The following is an 18770-nucleotide window of genomic DNA, read 5'->3' on the forward strand; positions in this document are numbered from 1 at the left end:
TCTCGCTGTCTTCATACATGTCCTCCACCACATTCATATACTTTACCACTCTTGACTTCCTCGTGGAGTACCAAAATTTATCTCTTGAAACCTTATCGTAAGTGCTGAGAGGGTGCAACTTCTTATCACGCTCTCTATACATCTCCATCAACACTCTTAAGGCAAACATAGCACATGAAGCACTCTGGCTTCATGCTATGGCTTTTTACCATTATTCTTCTGTAGTTAATACAGCTCTTCACATTATCCTTGTTCTTGAAGTACTGTGCAGTTCTCCATTCTTCAGGCATCCTCTGAAATTGTATTAAACAATCAAGTTAAAGTCCATTGCCCTCTCTCTCTGACTTCTCCATACCTCCACAGGTATGTCATCTGGACCTTTCCTGTTTCCATTCTCTTGATAGCTCCTCTCACTTCCTCCTTATTATTTCTCTGCACTTCCTGATCCACTAACTTAACTTCATCTGTCCCCCATTTCATTTTTTCTTCATCAGTTTCTCAAAATACTTCTCAACACACCATCTTACATCTCTTGTTGAAATATATGCGTTGACTCCATATTTATGTTATAATTAGCCATAATCATAAAGTTTGTCAACTTGAAAAATCAATTAATGCAATCTAAATAAGACAAATGTTGTTTCATTTTAAAATATTACATGTATCATTAAAAAAAAGATTCAAAAGAAGTCGAAAGACAAATGGGATAAAGAATAATTATTAGTTTGTTTCTTTTTTGTCATGAACATCTTCATTAAGTTTCAAAACCATTAAACCATAAAAAAGAAAGACAATTCACGAGAAAAAACAAAATTATACTAAAATGTAACTCAAAATAGACAGAGAAAGGTTGCAGCACTCTTCCTTGCATGACCAAAAAACAACACCAGTTCTATGAGGTTAGAACGATGCCACCTTAAAATAAAACTGGAAAAAATATTGAAAGTGAAAAATTTTACAGTTTCAATTAATCTTTTATTACTATCGTTTTTTTCTTCACTTTCAATACAAAATGTTTCAGTACATTTATTTCATTTACAATATTTTTTTTCAGTTTCAATATTTTTTTCTGTTTTATTTTAAGGTGGCATCGTTCTAACCCCATACAATTCCCACTTAAATGATAAAGCTCATACTTCAGATCAGGCCCAAGAAAGAAAGAAAGGCTGGGTAGAGAAATCCCTATTCTGCTTACATTAGTTTATCTATAAATAATATAATATTTTATTGTTTAATTTGTAATTATTTTTTATATGTATTAGTATTTTTAATATACCTACATTTATTATTTAAATTTTATTTAACATGATATGACACGTTAATCTTTCGTTAATCAACCTCTTACCGGTGATGCCTTCCTAGGCACTTCGTAAAACACAAATTCTCAGATCTTAAAGTAGCCTAGACTACCAGTCTGTCAGTATTTATTACTTGACAGCAGTCAAAAGTAATAATTTGTGTGTTTTTAAGTTGATATTAGAAAATACTTAAAAAACTTTAGGGGGATTTGTTGTCTATTAATTTATTTATGTGAAACTAAATATGATTTGTTTTTACAGCAGTCAGGGGAGGTACTTGAACGTTTCAATCCTAGGCAGCAGGCAGAGCACACAGACTGAGCTGTCTGTGTGGCAATGATGGATACAAGCTAATCGTCCAACGTTACAAAACGTCTACAAAAGCTGTTGGAATATATTACGAGGTGTCACTCCATATATCGCCTCACAAATTTGGCTGATTTCTGACAGGCAGACATATCCGGTAAGTAGGTTCGGCTGCTAGTTTTAGCTAAGCGACCTAAAAACGGTAACAGCAACTGTGAAGGAGCAGCGCTGCTAACAATGTTAGCGTTAGCTTGCAACGTTGAGTTCCTTCGCTTCTTCTTTTAGCATTGGCCCAAATTTAAAAACAGATAAATGTGGCCATTTCTTTACACGTTTATGTAGCTTTGTCACACATTTAATAAACAATATACATAAAAAAATTCGAAGTTAGTATTCCTGCTTTCTGTTGACCTGAATTTGTCTAATCAATTATACGAAGGACCCCTTTTTCTCGAGTTCCGTATTATCGCAACCGTCACGATACTGGTGGCTATGATTTATACTGCCAAACACAGCACAGGTATACCCTGGCTCCAGACCTGTGCTTTGATTTAGTAGTAGCCGTCAGATTTTTCTAACGTGATGTTAAATTGAAGGTTTGCTGGTCGTTAGTTTTGTTACATGTTAAACAGTTCTTTGCGCCTTTGCAATCCTTGGGTCATTTGTTTGACGAAGGAGAAACACGGAAAGCAGGAATCCGCATATTATTTACGTCGACAGTATGTATTACAAACTAGACAATACGGGACTTCGTCGGTGATGTGTAATGCTGCTCTTTAGTGTGTAGTTGTTGCATTTTAGCTCCCGTTGGTCCTTGGGAATGTCCTTCTAGCTTGTTTTTTTCCCCTCCCAATTAAAAACATTTTAACTGAGTCACCACTTTTGAGGACATCTTTTTGCTGTTTGTGGTGCTGGGTATGTTTCAGTGTGACACCGTACAGGTGTGTAATATTTGTAAACATAACACCAAAGCTGTGCATGTGTTGTTTCCAATAGAATCACTAAACATACTGTTGTCTGTATGTATGTGCAAATAACATTTCCTGTGTAAGCTTTTTGTGTTTTTGCTGACAAAAAAGCTGCAACAAGCGACAGCGAGCTTTTTTTTTTTTTTTTTTTTTTAACATGTCTGCAACCAACTTGCAAAACCACCACCTTTTTGCCAGAAATGCACAGAAAATATGTATTTAAAAGATGCAGTTAGAAAATAAAGTGTGGGGAAGTGTGCTAACCGTGGCTGTGCTTTGTGTGTTTTCAGTTGGTAGACAGCAATGGGTGGGCTGGGGAACGGGCGTCGTGGAGTAAGGTCACCGCCTCTTATGATTGCCGCTCTGATCGCCTGTATCTTGGTTCTGGGCTTTAACTACTGGGTGTCCAGCTCCCGCAACCTGGAGCTTGAGGTGGGTTAAAAAATATTCAAACTCTTCCTCATTTCTTATTTCTTTTGCGTGCTTACATGTTTGTTTGTTTTTACATCTTTCTTTAATAGTCCTTACTTTGATGTTGTGTTGCATGTGTTTTATTTTACCAATATAAATGTGCCAAGAACTGTTCTCGCTTACCGACTTAAAAGAAAATATAAATACTATCATAATTTGGAGGCCTTTGTGACCTTGTAATGATTGCACCAATTATAAATTTATTCTTTTTTTCTTTCACAATCACTATTCACACATAACTTTGAACTTTGAGTGTCTCCTTTCTTGTAAAATGCCTAGAAGTTAGGCAAGGTTTATACTACCTTGCCCTACCTCACCCCAAAAACGACAGATGGGGAAATATTGTTTGCTTGTTTGCGTTTCCACACAATTACCAGGAAGCTATGCAACACATGCAATTTATACAGTATATATACATTTCTTGCTGTATTTCCTTTTCCGTAAAATACCCATAATTTATGCAGTGCTTAAATTTACTTAACCTCCTAAGACCCGAACTCTTCCACAGTATGCATTTCTAATTTCTCTTTGATATTTGAGCATATCTGTCCTAGGAGGTTAAAATGTAATTATTTCGTCTTCCCTGTAAAATACCTGAAGTTAGGCAATACTAATAACTTCACTGCTGCATTACCTAAAATTACTTACAAATTGCTTAAAATTACTTACATAGCCTCCTGACTACCAGCAATGCAAATTTGTCCTCTGTATAGCACCTTTCTAAACCTGAATATCTCCCATGCACTGCATACTACAGAATTGCCTCCTTTTGGTATCTACAGAGTACATTTAGGGCTTTCCAATGATACCAAATGTGAAGGGGTGGAGCTTTGGGAACTTTAGTTTTTTCATTAAGGAACATGGCAGCCACCGCTGCAAGCACATTTTATGGGAAGAAGAAAAGTAAGTGCATAAAACTTCTTATTGAGCAATTTTTAGCTATAAATGTTGTTAACATATTTTAAATAAGTCTCTTAATAACACATTAAAACATAGTATGCTTAATTCTAACTTCATTTTAGTATAGTATTGAAGTGTTTAAAAAATGTCCTCCATAGTGGACATTTGTAGTCATTTCCTCCATTTCGTTCTGTTTTTTAAATGACCAGAAAAGGAGTCCTTTTTAGAAGCAGAAAGAAATTTATTGCAGTTTGATGAGGGAAACCCAGATCTTGAGTTGTCTGATGAAGAAGATCATAGGGAATAAGCCCTTGAAGAAGAAAGAAGGAGGAGCATCAGGGATGGTACTAAGACCTGAACTTGCTGTCATTAAGTGGTTGGACAGTTGTCATGGCATCCTCTGCCTATGGCAATCAACCTCAGGACAGATGCACAAGATGGTCTAAGAAAAACAAAAGGTTTGTCCATGTGCCAAGTCCACTGCCAATTTCTGAGTACACTACCAATATAGGTGACGTGGACCTTGTTGCCGAATGTTGAGTTTCTACAGGATGGTCTCTCGCACTCAGAAATTGACAGTATGTGCAGTTTTCTACTTTTTGATCTGGCAATCACCAACTCGTGGCTTCAGTATAGCAGTGACTTGCAGTTTTGGGGGAAGAAACCACTACAGTTCCTTGAGTTCAAACTTCTCCTTGGTGAAGAGTTGAAGCAAATGTTTGCCATCAAAGTTCATTTTTACACGTTTGGCCTTCCAATGTCCTCTGCAGTGGACATGTGATATCTAAAAAATGTAAACTTTTTTTTCCCAAAAAATTATTTCAGTCTTCTAATTACCTTACAAACATTGGGGGATTTAAATTTTTTTTTGATTGGACAACATTTTTTTTCCTGGTAGTCAGGAGGATAGTACCCGGCATTTCATCTCCGACAAAGTTATCCCCGAGAGAAGTAAAGCAAGTGTGTAAGTCCATCTCTGAATGTTTTTAAAGCATTCCTGCGTTAAGCTTAACGAGCGACTGCCTCTCGCTCTCCGGCTGCTACTTCAATCATGAAACTGCTTAATGATCAGCTGATCGGCTTTTCTGTCATGAGTCCGTGTCTCTTGTTTGCTTTTGGCCCACTTTGCACCAGAAAGAGGAAACCAGCGGCTGAACAACAGCAGCACGTTTAAGCTTGATCAGCTGTTGTTAGAATTTATTTAATATTACTTTCTACACCAGGATCCTTTTCTACGCAGCTGACGGCTGTAACTGTGCAGGGGCGGATCTAGCAAAGTTTAGCCAGGGGGGCCGATAGGGCATTAACAGGGAAAAGGGGGCACAAAGACATACTTTTCTTTCTTATTCTCATTTAAAATGTCGAGCTTTTAATTATTTAATATTTATCTGAATCTTACACCCAAAGTTTTAATCTGATGTAAAATGTATAGAAGTCCATTATTGTATATAGTAACTGTTAAGTCTAATATACCCTAGTAAGCTATAGTACTTTTTCCTTTGGGAAGGTACCATCTGTGCAGTCTGCAATTTTGTTGAAGAAAGATGTTGAATCTATTTAATATTTCTTGAAAAAGAATTGATTTCTGTGTATTTTTTTTTCACACTGCATCAAATTAAGGTTGATTACGTCGATTAAGCATCATGAGGTGGAGTGTGAGGGGTGGTTCCCTATTTTTTATTTATTTATTTTTGTTGTTGCTGGGAGTTGGAACCCTATTAGTTAGGTTGCTTAATATTTATGCTAAGTACTCTTTAAAATACCAGAATAGGGAGGATGGTGTAGGTTTAAGTTTATTAGATTGATCAGTATTGCTGAACTATGAAATATTTTTTTTTTGCATACAGGTATAACAGAATAGCTTTAGTGTAGTTGTTGTTTTAAACTTGAGTATGAACTTATACAAAATGCAGCAAGATATTTAAAAAACAGTTTTGTTGATTAAAAAACACTATATCGGATTCATATCGGTATCGGCAGATATCCAAATTTATGATAAATTTTCTTCAATTGTGGATAATGGCTCTCACCGTGTTTCAATTAGATGTGGCTTTGTAACACTTTTCAGATTGATAGATGTCAGTGACTTTGTATTTCATCCGTTAAGAGTTTTTGAGTTTTCTTTAGATTGCGACATGATGTGTTGCTTCTTGAGATATTTTTGCCTACTTTGCTTTGTCAGATAGGTTCTATTTAACTGATTTCTTAATTCAACAGGTCTGACAGTGAATAGTGAATAGTAACATTGAATCAGTATTCCAAAAAATGTGGTTAATCTCAGTTAATTGATCATTTTAAATCTGCATCTTTATCAAATTTTAATATTTGATGATCTGAAGTATGTAAGGGTGACAAATAATTAGGGGTTTTTTTTTCAGTCCAGTTTTTATTGTTGTTTAATATATTGCATTAAATGGCAAGACATTTCTGTCAAATAAGGTAAGAAAGACTCCTTTTTTTTTTAGCTTAATTGACACAGGAAATAAGGTAAAACATGCATGTATAACTATATATATCTATATGCATAGTTAACCCTTAAAGACTCATTCTGAACCAGGACGTTTCTGTCATTTTGTTCTCTTCATATGGATGTTATCATGACCCATGACAAATTCTAAATAAGTGGTCTATATAAAAAGCAGTAACGTGATACTGATCTTGCTGCATGTGACACAGACTAAACTGTATGAGCTGGAGGGCCAGGTGCGACGTGGAGCAGACGAGATGAAGAAGAAGAAGGAGTTCGAACAGGTGATCGAGAAACAAAAGGATCAGATCAGCAACATACAAAGTCTCTATAAGAGCAAGCTGGAGGGAGCTGAGATCTCCTGCAGCCAACACAAGGTGCACACAAACAAAACTGGTGACAATAAAACCTTTATGTGCACAAACGCCACCTCAGAGGCGCTGTCTATCAGCTCTTGTCACAAGGGAATCCTTGGGCCAATGAACACACTTTTCTGATTTACTCACTGTTGCGATTCACACCACATAAACATTTTATCAGGGAAAAATTTCATATGAACAATAAATAAGTGTGATAAGTGAGTATTGACATGCGTTGTGTGTTTGTGTTTAGGCCACACTGCAGCAGAACATTTCCTCCAGTGTAAAAACCATACAGGAACTCAAAGGTAACATAATGTTTAGCTTCTGCCCCTTTATTTGATTAAAGTGTTGCGTTGACTTAACAACCATCACATGGCCGCTACAAAACTGTGAAGTTAATTTCATGTATGTGTATGTGTGTCTTTGTGTGTACTGTAGGTCAGCTGAGTTGGCTGAATGATGCTCTGGGGAAACTTGAGAAAGAGCTGCAGAGTTGCCAAGGCAACATCAACACACTTAATAACAAACTTATGTATGACATGTAAGAAAATGATTCATTATTATTATTATTTTTTTTTATTTTTTTTTTTAGTACACACTTATATTTGTATGCATCTGTTTGTAAAGAAAGTATGATCACTGCACATGCCAGTATAATATGCTACTGTTTACTGTCTGTGTGTTGTGTATGTAGGACCCAGTGTAACGCCCAGGTGCTGTCCCAGAAAGAGCTGTGCAATGAGAGAGTGGCTGCCGCTAAACTTGAAGCTGAGAAGAAAATGCAGAAGCTCATCCATACACCTGTCTCCTCACAGGTGGGTTTGGCTTTCCTGTTAAGCAGCGAAGCATGTGAAAGGATGCAAAGTCACTAGTCTTTCGACATGATTGAGACTTGGGCAGAGGGGTGGACCTGATTCTTTTCCTTTTTTTTTTTCTTTTTTTTTGTCACCAACCCCGTTATGTTAATCAGGACAAGGTAAAATCTTAATGTCTTAAAACACTTTCCTACCATACGTGATTATCGTCACTACTGTTTTTACATTTTACCATTTTACTGTTTTTACATGCAAATGGAGAAATTTGAGTTCCTTTTGCTCGTGTTTGTTTGCGCATCTAGGCAAAAAAAAAAAAAACCCTCTAATTCTGCATGGCAAGAGCTATGGAGCTGTGACACAGAATTGTATATTAATTTCTTAGCAGGAAAATGTTGGAGCAGTGGAAATCAACAAGTCAGTCAAGGCCCTGTCTGATGGAATTCCAGCAACTGCTTCAAGCCAAACACCAAGTTTCTCTCAACCCAAAGGCAATAAAGTCCATGAACTACTGACAAATGAAATAATGGTGGATATAAGTAAGACAAAAAACATAAATGGTCTGCTTAACTGAAATATACACCTGTACATATTGTGTGTCTAAGCATAGTTGGTGGACAACCTCACATTGCACTTGCTTTTTGTTATTTTCTTTCTAGTTCCCAGCGCTCCAGTGGAGCAGCCTACATCAAAGGATCTCTCCAAAGCAGGGCCAGAGTCCGTTCCCGCAACTGCTGCATTGAAACAGGAAGACAAACAGCCACAAGAAGGAGCTGACAATGCAGATGAGGTGGAAGGAGAGACTGGTAAACTTTTGGAGAATAATCTGATTGAAGACAAAGAGAATGAGGCGATGGATGCTCATGAAGAAGATCCTCAGACAGAAGGTAAATAATTTGGATAGTCACACAGATTTAATGTATTAGCAGCTGTGTTTTGCTGCCTGGCAATCACACGTCCTGTTGTTTAGTGGAAAGACTTTACCACAGGGCCCAAACCAGTACTAACTGAGCACTTCCTCTTACTGTTTTTAAAATTTGAGAAAACTCTTCAGTTTAGTGAACAGAACCTCTTTGTTATGTAAGAGCGTTTTTATTAGAGGTAATTTTCTTTAAAACTTCTTCCTACTTCTTCCTACAATATTGGTGCTGATCGCTCCACAAAAGCTGCTGTACATGTGCACATGTATGAAAGCAAGTGTTATATTATAGTTTTTCATTTTCTAATTATGGTTTTATTATTTCATTTTGAATTTTAATTTTAGTTAGCATCCAGAGTTGATTTTCTTATTTCAGTTTAGTTTTTAACTGTTTGAAAATGCTTAGTTTCTGTGTTAGCTTTAATATTTTATTTATTAGTCTTTGGAGGGAATATGTTAGAGACAAGATTCAGGAAAATCAGTCCATTTAAATGTTTTTCAAACATGTTTTTTGTTTTTTTGTTATTTGAGTTAACTATGTTTTTTCACATCTAGTTTTTGTTTTTAAGATTAGTTTTAGTTAACGATAATAATTTCTTTTGCTAATATATTTATAACTTGGAGTGTGTGTGAGAAAACTCGCCAGCATGTTTTACCAACAACCTCATTGACTGAGTAGCAAGAGATTATCTATCTATAGATTTTAGGCTATTCTTATAGACTTTTCAGCAAAAACAATGCACTTGTTTTATATGGTTATATTTTGACATCTTTTATACCTTTTTTAATGTATTTCATTCTATCTGTGATTTGTTCTTTCAGAAGCAGACCCTGGAATGGAAGGGATGCTGATTGGTCAAGGAAAGGCTGATGAAACTCAAGCTGGTCAGAAACTTCAGGAACCAGAAGAGTACGACGCAGATGAACAAGTCGTGGGTGGAGAAGATTTAGAAAAACCACAGGAGAACAAACAGGATGAAAATATAGGTATGTGTTTTAAATAAGCATTTAGAGAGTGAGCGCATTCTGGTCTCGACAGGCTTTATGTCAGTAGGAAGGATGATTCTGAATGCCAGAGATAACCACTGTCCTTCAATCAAACTTTATCGTATAGCCCTTGGCAGTCCTAGTATAAATTTTTATGCAAAGTAAAATGTCATATGGCAATATAATCACTATAGCTATGTTTATGTTCTCTAGCGAGCACAACAACAGAACAAGCACAGGCAATAGCTGCAGGGTTCGTACGGGTGCTTGAAATCCTTGAAAATGCTTGAATTTTAATGTTGTCTTTTCAAGGTTTGAAAAGTGCTTGAATTTCAGATGTGGTGCTTAAAAGTGCTTGAAAGTGTAGCTGTATTTCATTCACCTCAAACACCTCAAACAACTATCTGATTGAATAGTTTTCCTTTCAGATATTCGTGTATTTATTTTGTCATTAGACATTTTTTTTCAATATCATGATCTAACTTTGAGGCCATATTGGCCGGTAATAGTGATCATTACAAAAATAAATGTACGTTGTCATTTTAGAAAGTTCTTGTTTCTTTTTAATAACCATGTTGTACTTGTTGGTAGACAAGGTCATGGAGGATGAACTGGCTGACTACAATGGAGATGATGAGAATGAAGGGGAGCCTGAAGCAGACAAACAAGCTGAGCTAGCTCAAATCTAAGGTATACACTCAGAGTCACACACTGTTGTCTTGCTCCGTGGCATTCACATACTCTATTCTTCAGGTCGTGATGAAAAAAACACTGACTCAACATGATATGCAGTGTAATTGCTGAAATAATGTCGTATCAAGCACACGTTTTTGTTCAGAGAGCAATCTGAATTTGATTTTCTTCATGCTTACTTAATTTTATGAGTTTAACGACTATTTAGCATCCACCCATTCTGCATTACTCCACTGCAAATTACAAAGATGAGCCATCTGGAGTTATTGATCTGGCCTTCCTTAAGGGTTTTAACCTAATGATGGACTCCTTCACTTGCTTCAGCATCTGTATGAATCTCATATTTAGAGTTAAAGTTGAACAGTTACCATATCCAAGTTCAACACTTAGAATAAACTCATATTTGCTTAATTATTTGTGGAATAACAAGGAAACTGGCGTCACCAGGCCCTGAAGCTGTTGATCAGCCAATCATCCAGTTGCTTTTCAGCCTTTAAAAATGGGAGATGATGTATAAAAATGACTGTATGTTCTGAACAGTTCACAGTACTTTTGTTAAACTCCTTGAATTAAAGCTAAAGGTCTGCATATTAACTTCTTGGCAAAACTGTACATGTCAAAAAGTTCAGCAAGTGAGAGACTAATAATTATTTTGAAAGACAACCCCCTGCATCCCGACTGAGCTCAGCAGAATCAGGAAAGCAGCCAGCAACAAAGAAGAGAAAATATGATACAGTTCTATGTAAATATCCTGTGGTGATGAGTGTGGGAGATGGCCAGGCTGGAGCCAGGCCCAGTCATTTTACTGCAGAAACAAAACCATGAATAAACATAAAAAGGAAAAGCTACACTTGGGAACTAAAGTCTGATACAGCAGCATGTAGTAATAAATCAGTAAATAAGTACCAAGATGAAAATGAAAAGCTCAGTACATCATGCATACTGAAGTACAGACAGTTAAGGAAACAGTTGGCACATTCGTTCACTGATGCATCTTTTTCTGAATGTATTTTTGTTGCAGGGCACAGCTTGAGAAGGATGCCGGATATCAGATTGGGGAAACAGGATCTGCTTTACATCCACAATGCTGTAAAGGTTCAAGCAGCTCGGGGGAAAATAAACATCAAATAGAATTCACTGTATGAAAAACTGGTTAAAAGTAGCTTCCTGGATGACTTTCTTTAATCTTTTAATTTGATATTTTCTTATCATCTACTATTTAACTCATGTCTCAAGACTGTCGACTTGGAAAAACTGAATACCTGGAATTCAAGCATTGTAATGACGTGTTGACTTTCACTGTTTGTCTAGTTTTCAGTGGTTTTAAGGTTTGAAAAGCTGCAACAAGTTTAAAGATCTGAGTAATTTCTGTCACAGAATTGCTCCATCTGGCCGCCGCTCTACAAGATTCAACAGCACGTTGAACAAAGCCTTAACTCACTCATAGAAATGATTTTGACTTTCGGGTCAGAGGTCAAGATATGCTAATAATTATGTTAGTTCTAAAGCACCATTATCAAACTGTTCAGAGCTGCATTTTCAATCACAGCGTGTCAAACGTGTGAGTTTTAAATTATAATGAAATGGAATTGCTGGAAAATGCTGACACGTAGTACGTTCTTTACCTGATCATAGGTTAACATTTTGACTGTCTTTGGTCTGCGGGGCTAAATGGACTGTGCATTATGTCTATAAGTGGAAGGGGGGGGGTCTGACAATTGCTGTTACATTATGAAGGGCATTTCCATGGAGCGGGGATGGTACCTCAAGCTTTATTTCTCCTGCACTAATTTGGAAGCAGTTAGGCAAATGTCAAGTAATATTAGCTAGATGTCAGGTGTAATTATATCCAGATTATTTTCTGCCTTTTGTTGTATGCAGGTTTGTCTGCGCTCTGCTCTCTATAGAAAAATTGACTAAAGAGCTGCAATTATAGACAGTGTTAGAAGTGTAATCACTGTAATTTTCATAACACCGTGGTTATCATTGCAAGTATCCTGACGCGTGCAGTGCAAATTTCTCTTCCTAGGCTACTTTTCATTTGCCAATTTGAATTTTTTTCTTTCTTTGGGTGGTTAAAGTACAATAGGTTTCTAACGCAGTGACATTCATCTGCCTGGTGTGACGATGGGTTTGACTGCTGGTGTTATTCAGCCCACAGAAACTTCTATTTTCAGTTCAAGCACCTAAAATATCCTGTACCATTGTTTTGTTCTGTTGATTTTAAAGCACACGATCTGCCTTTTGGTAGAAAGTGTGCAGCCGCCAAATTAATGTGGTCTTCACGTTACACGTAAATGCATTAGCTTCAGTGCAGAAGCACAGACAGACTATATGTGGAGGAATGTATGAGCTGTAGTTGTTTCTCAAGCTCTGAAGCACACACAGGTAAACTAAAAGCTTCTCGGATACAACATTGTTTAGGTATCATAGATGGAGTTTGTCTACTGTATAATTTTCCGTCTAAAATCAGTTACATCATTTCTTGAAATGACTGAAATATTTAAAAAAAAAAAGTGTCATTGTGAAATTCTTGACCTAATCAGAGGTTGCAGAGCTTGGGAAGCAACTGTTCATTTCAAATTCTAGATCAAATAGCTTTGATCCTTTTAGCAACACGGACTAAGAGATGATAGTCGATAGGCAGCAGCACTATCTCATGCTTGAACATAAGTCAACATCACTCCTGCAGCAGCACTCCTCAAAACTAATCAATGCAATTTTGCTGCCTTGTTGTCTCCCTTTTGGCCCATCTGCAGGGAACTTGCGTTACAGATTTTTATTTTTATTTTTTTGATTGTGTTATTTTATTTATGTTTTTTATTGTTTGTTTCAGCGTCTAACTTTGCAATCCTTGATAACTACTGCATTGTTTTCAGGAAGTTTTGTTTACTGAACTCAAAAGTATGTGTAGCCTGAGAGAATGTTTTATGATTTTTATTGATTAGATTAACTTTTATTAAAATTTGATTTGTTGGAATTTGCATTTTATTTTATTCTGCTGAACAAATTTGTGAAAGATTTTTAAAAAAAATCATTGCCTTTATTGACAATAAAAATGTTTTTATTTCCTCTATCGATACATTTTCATGAGGGAGTAATATGTCACAAAGCTCAAATCATATGAAAGTTTACAGGTGTAAATCCTTCAGTAAAAATGATCAGCTCTTTACAGGCTTCCATTTTCCCTGTTTCATTCAAAAGTGCTCTAATCACACCACTGCTCAACAAAAAAGAACTAATTATAAACCTATTTCTAATCTTTCTTTCCTCAGCAAAATATTTGAAAAAATGTTCATAAAAAATTGAATGAATATCTTTAGATAAGTACCAGTCAGGTTTCAGAACTAATCACAGCTCTTATTTAAAGCTTGAAGATCGAGAATGACTCACTTTTAGTTATTTAGTTGTAACTCTTCTCAGCTTCACTGCTGCCTTTAACACTGCTCATCAAAATATTTTAAGTCAAAGGCATCATGATTGAGTTTAACAAGCCAGGTTCTCAAATTGTAAGACTGACGTTTATGTGCTTCAATTAGTAGTTTTAGACTTGCAGAAATAAAACTTTAGGCAGGGGTACCTCAAGCTGCTGTCCTTGGTCCACTGCTCTTTAGCCTTTACATAACATTTACAAAGGTTGGTTTATACATTTAGAGAAACAGCTTGCGGCACAAAAGACTAATTTGAATGCAACAAACAACCTAGCTGGAGTTGACCTCATCTTGCAGTGTGGCAAACTTGAAGAATGTGTCCCAGCTTGTGTCTCCATCAGGGTGTCTGCAAATCTGGGTGAAGCTGCAGAAGGGCTTTGGAAAAAAACTTCACTGTAAACATGCATACACATTTAGTTACAGGTTTAAGCTAGTGGAAAAAAAGACATGCAATAAGCTTATTTAAGATGAAAGTGCACACAATCAGCTACTGATTAGAAAAGTATTGATTTTGGTGCTGGTTTAGCTCAGTCGAATGAGCAGGTGACCATATGCCACATGGCTGAAAGCAGCCACAGTCTTTTTTTCTTTTCTTTTTAGGTGCCAGTCTGTCATTGGTGGGTCGGATGCTGGTAAATTTGCTGGAGTGTCCAGTCCTGGGAAGATTATAGTGAAGGCTCTAGACCAGCAAACTCCCAACACATTTCAGTAGCAACAGATGGCTGATACGTTCCCTCTTAACTCATTCACTGCCATTGACGTCTATAGCCGTCAATGGCAGTGAATGAGTCAATGGGTTTAACTCATTCACTGCCAATGGCTGGCAGTGAATGAGTTAATTCCTGTGGAAGCATTAAATATATTCCTCATAGAATTTTTTTCATTAAAATCCAGTGTAAACTTTGCTTCATCTTGGAGCATGTTTAAACATGTCTTCCATCAATCACCTTCTTATAATTGAGAATGAGCTTCATTTTGAATAGTTTTAAGACTATGTTACTGTTACTGATTCAGAAAGTAAAGTAAGGTCAGGAAATGTGTCAGCATACAGTGGGGCAAAAAAGTATTTAGTCAGCCACCGATTGCGCAAGTTCCCCCACTTAAAATGATGACAGATGTCAGTAATTTGCACCAGAGGTACACTTCAACTGTGAGAGACAGAATGTGGAAAAAAAAAAATCCATGAATTCACATGGTAGGATTTGTAAAGAATTTATTCGTAAATCAGGGTGGAAAATAAGTATTTGGTCACCTCAAACATGGAAAATCTCTGGCTCTCACAGACCTGTAACGTCTTCTGTAAGAAGCTTTTCTGTCCCCCACTCGTTACCTGTATGAATGGCACCTGTTTGAACTCATCATCTGTATAAAAGACACCTGTCCACAGCCTCAAACAGTCAGACTCCAAACTCCGCCATGGCCAAGACCAAAGAGCTTTCGAAGGACACCAGGAAAAGTATTGTAGACCTGCACCAGACTGGGAAGAGTGAATCTACAATAGGCAAGCAGCTTGGTGTGAAAAAATCAACTGTGGGAGCAATCATCAGAAAATGGAAGACATACAAGACCACTGATAATCTCCCTCGATCTGGGGCTCCACGCAAGATCTCATCCCGTGGAGTCAAAATGATCATGAGAACGGTGAGCAAAGATCCCAGAACCACACGGGGGGACCTGGTGAATGACCTGCAGAGAGCTGGGACCAAAGTAACAAAGGTCACCATCAGTAACACAGTACAACGGCAGGGAATCAAATCCCGCAGTGCCAGACGTGTACCGCTGCTGAAGCCAGTGCATGTCCAGGCCCGTCTGAAGTTTGCCAGAGAGCACATGGATGATACAGCAGAGGATTGGGAGAATGTCATGTGGTCAGATGAAACCAAAGTAGAACTTTTTGGTATAAATTCAACTCGTCGTGTTTGGAGAAAGAAGAATACTGAGTTACATCCCAAGAACACCATACCTACTGTGAAGCATGGGGGTGGAAACATCATGCTATGGGGCTGTTTTTCTGCCAAGGGGACAGGATGACTGATCCGTGTTAAGGACAGAATGAATGGGGCCATGTATCGTGAGATTTTGAGCCAAAACCTCCTTCCATCAGTGAGAACTTTGAAGATGAAACGAGGCTGGGTCTTCCAACATGACAATGATCCAAAACACACCGCCCGGGCAACAAAGGAGTGGCTCCGTAAGAAGCATTTGAAAGTCCTGGAGTGGCCTAGCCAGTCTCCAGACCTCAACCCCATAGAAAATCTGTGGCGGGAGTTGAAAGTCCGTGTTGCTCGGCGACAGCCCCAAAACATCACTGCTCTCGAGAAGATCTGCATGGAGGAATGGGCCAAAATACCAGCTACTGTGTGTGCAAACCTGGTAAAGACCTATAGTAAACGTTTGACCTCTGTTATTGCCAACAAAGGTTATGTTACAAAGTATTGAGTTGTATTTTTGTTATTGACCAAATACTTATTTTCCACCCTGATTTACGAATAAATTCTTTACAAATCCTACCATGTGGATTCATGGATTTTTTTTTTTCACATTCTGTCTCTCACAGTTGAAGTGTACCTCTGGTGCAAATTACTGACCTCTGTCATCATTTTAAGTGGGGGAACTTGCACAATCGGTGGCTGACTAAATACTTTTTTGCCCCACTGTACCATGAAGGTTGGTGGAGTGACCACATCCCAAACAATCTTGCACTCGCTCAATAAACCTAAAAATGTATTGATTTCTTCTTCTATTGATATTGATTTCGTAACCCCTGCCCCCACCTGTGCATGGGGACAGTACGCTGTACTGTAAAAGTGTAAGTTGAGGATAACTGGATGACTGGCGCTTTGAATTTGTATGGCGTATCCACAAATTTAATTATTATGCATATACCGTAATATGGTATATTTTCATTCTTGGTGGTTGGACTTTTTTTTTTTTTTTTAACTTTGTAAACTTTTGCTGTACCTGTAGCTGAGGGCATGTACGGTTACATGAAACCCAACTGTGGGTGTGTTACGCCCTCTAGTGGTGTAATTGTGCATTGGAATGCCGTGCTGAATGCTTATAATAATAATAATAATAATAATAATAATGGATTGGATTTATATAGCGCTTTTCAAGGCACCCAAAGCGCTTTATAACAGGTCAGCTCTCTGACCCACGAGGTTGTGTTCTGTTAACATTTAAAGAAAGCACTCACTAAAGTCTTTTCCCATTTACTATAAACAAACAAACCAAAAAGAATTCTCAACGTCTCACAGAATTTCAACTCCTATCTTTTTCAGCTTATCTCTTTAGAGATCACCACAAGGGAATTATCTGCCTCCAGCTCATCCTATCCATAACATCTTCTTCCTTTGCACCAATCTTCTGCATGTCCTTCTTGACTACATCCATGAATTTCCTCTGTGGTCTTCTGTTTTTCCAAGTGCCTAGCAGCTCCATCATTAACATGATTCATCCACTATCCCTCCTCCACACATGTCCAAACCTTGCCTCTCTAACTTTGTCTCTAAAACGTTTGACCCGAGCTGTTCCTCTGATGTACTTAATTAACAGAACAACATGTTAGTAATTAGGGTTGATAAACTATTATTAGCCTAAATAAATTACAGAAATAAATAATCTGATACTTTTGTCTTTGTACGTGTGACAGAGTAGGCTGTATGAGCTGACCAGTTGAGCAGTAGTAGAGTAAATGAAATATAGGAGTTTCAGCTGGAGCCTCATAGAAGGTCCCTACAAGAGACAGCTGAGGTGAGCTGAGCACACCTGCAGCCAACACAAGGTGCACACAAACACAGTGAGTGAGAAAAAACAGGTGAACTAAAACTGTGTCAGCTGCAGCCACAAGGACGATTGGGCACAGGACATGTCTGACTTCCTCGCTCTATTGGTTCACATTAAACAACCACATGATCAGATCAAATTTCAACATAAAGTGTAAAGTAGGTGTGAATCTTGATATCGGGTGTGTCTCTGTATCTTGGGCAGCACTGCAGCACAACGCTTTCTGTAGTTCAAACATTACACAGAGCTCAACAGAAACTGTTAATGTTTAACCTCTTCATTTGTTTGAAATATTGCAGTAGTTTAACAGCTTTCAGAGCTGTGTGTGTGTGTTCAAGTGACTCTTTCAGTCATTGATCAATGGTCTTTGATCAGTGGTTATTGATAAATGGCCATGACAATTTGCATGTCAATGATCAAGAAACTGACCTCACAGCCCATTGTTTGTCAGTGGTGCTAATTTCAGTCATTATGCAAATGTACTCTAAACCTGCAACCCTGAATAAAACAATTATATCAAAATATATGGGATGTATGGATGTTTTTAACTGTGAAGCATTAAAGTTATTCCGGTGGTCTTAAATTAAAAAGATGAAATTTGATGTGATAGCAGGTGCCCTTTAAGAAGTTTTCCAAAATTATAACTCTCCAAAATGGTCACAGGTCCAGCTGGTATGCAAAACCCCGCTACCCTGTATTTTAGTACACTCCTTCCCATTTCTCCTATCTTCTTAACTCCCACCTAACAGTACATGTAACTGCCATGTTAGGCATCTCACACCACTTGGCTCATGCTATAAAAAAGACGCAGGATCAGACCTGAAGTGACCCACATCCAGAGGGACCAGGATGATGCTTTCCTTTGTCTTTGTTTTTGCGCTGGTGAGTTGTTTTCCTTCATATTCTTGTCTACGTTCACGCTTTTGTTGAGTCACTTCACCAATGAGAGGGAATGGTGTTTAAAGCTAGTGTGTCATCAGGAGCACGAAGTGAAGGTGAAGTGAAAATCAAAGATAAAACAGAGTTACTAAATTTTTAAGCTGCTCAGTAATATTGTTGTTATTATATTATGTGCTCAAATAAGCTTATCTCTCCTTTTTCTATTCTTTTCTTTTTTTTTGCAGGATGGTCAAAGTGAAGATTGGCTTAAATAACCAAGTACCATTTTTGAAACAAATTAAAGTTTTTTTAAAACAATTTTTTAGGATCCCCCCAAAATCTTGAACGGGATATTGATCCTAAACAACAGTTTACCTTCAAAGAAGGTGATCAACCCCATGATATTATGCTGATAAAACTGAATAGGGTTTGTGAGCACAACTCCAGATTTTAGTATGCTCTAGAATAGCCCCAACATACCAGATGATTGA

General features: G+C 37.5%; 1 protein-coding gene across 6 annotated transcripts; it reads left to right on the forward strand.

The window, feature by feature from the left end:
• Positions 1-1577: 1577 nt before the first annotated feature.
• golm1 (golgi membrane protein 1) lies at positions 1578-13263 on the forward strand. 6 transcript variants are annotated; one of them, XM_026188022.2, is made up of 11 exons: positions 1578-1761; positions 2863-3004; positions 6620-6787; positions 7023-7077; positions 7211-7313; positions 7467-7587; positions 7970-8123; positions 8244-8471; positions 9326-9490; positions 10082-10180; positions 11205-13263. In XM_026188022.2, the coding sequence occupies exons 2-10, from the start codon at positions 2876-2878 to the stop codon at positions 10177-10179; spliced, it is 1221 nt and encodes a 406-aa protein (XP_026043807.1). In that variant the 5' UTR covers positions 1578-1761; positions 2863-2875; the 3' UTR covers position 10180; positions 11205-13263. The 6 variants fall into 6 exon arrangements, with proteins under 6 accessions (XP_026043807.1, XP_026043808.1, XP_026043809.1 ...); XM_026188023.2 differs by having other exon boundaries at positions 1582-1761; positions 7973-8123; positions 11205-11786; XM_026188024.2 differs by having other exon boundaries at positions 1583-1761; positions 6620-6694; positions 11205-11786.
• Positions 13264-18770: the final 5507 nt, after the last annotated feature.

This window comes from Astatotilapia calliptera, chromosome 12 (genome assembly GCF_964374335.1).
Source record: "Astatotilapia calliptera chromosome 12, fAstCal68.1, whole genome shotgun sequence".
Classification (NCBI taxonomy): domain Eukaryota; kingdom Metazoa; phylum Chordata; class Actinopteri; order Cichliformes; family Cichlidae; genus Astatotilapia; species Astatotilapia calliptera.

What these genes read in the sequence shown, in the direction of transcription:
- golm1 (XM_026188022.2), top strand. Translation starts at nt 2,876, where the DNA reads ATGGGTGGGCTGGGGAACGGGCGTCGTGGAGTAAGGTCACCGCCTCTT. An exon ending in TCTCCTGCAGCCAACACAAG is followed by an intron (nt 6,788 to 7,022) that starts GTGCACACAAAC and finishes GTTTGTGTTTAG; the next exon opens with GCCACACTGCAGCAGAACAT. An exon ending in ATACACCTGTCTCCTCACAG is followed by an intron (nt 7,588 to 7,969) that starts GTGGGTTTGGCT and finishes TTAATTTCTTAG; the next exon opens with CAGGAAAATGTTGGAGCAGT.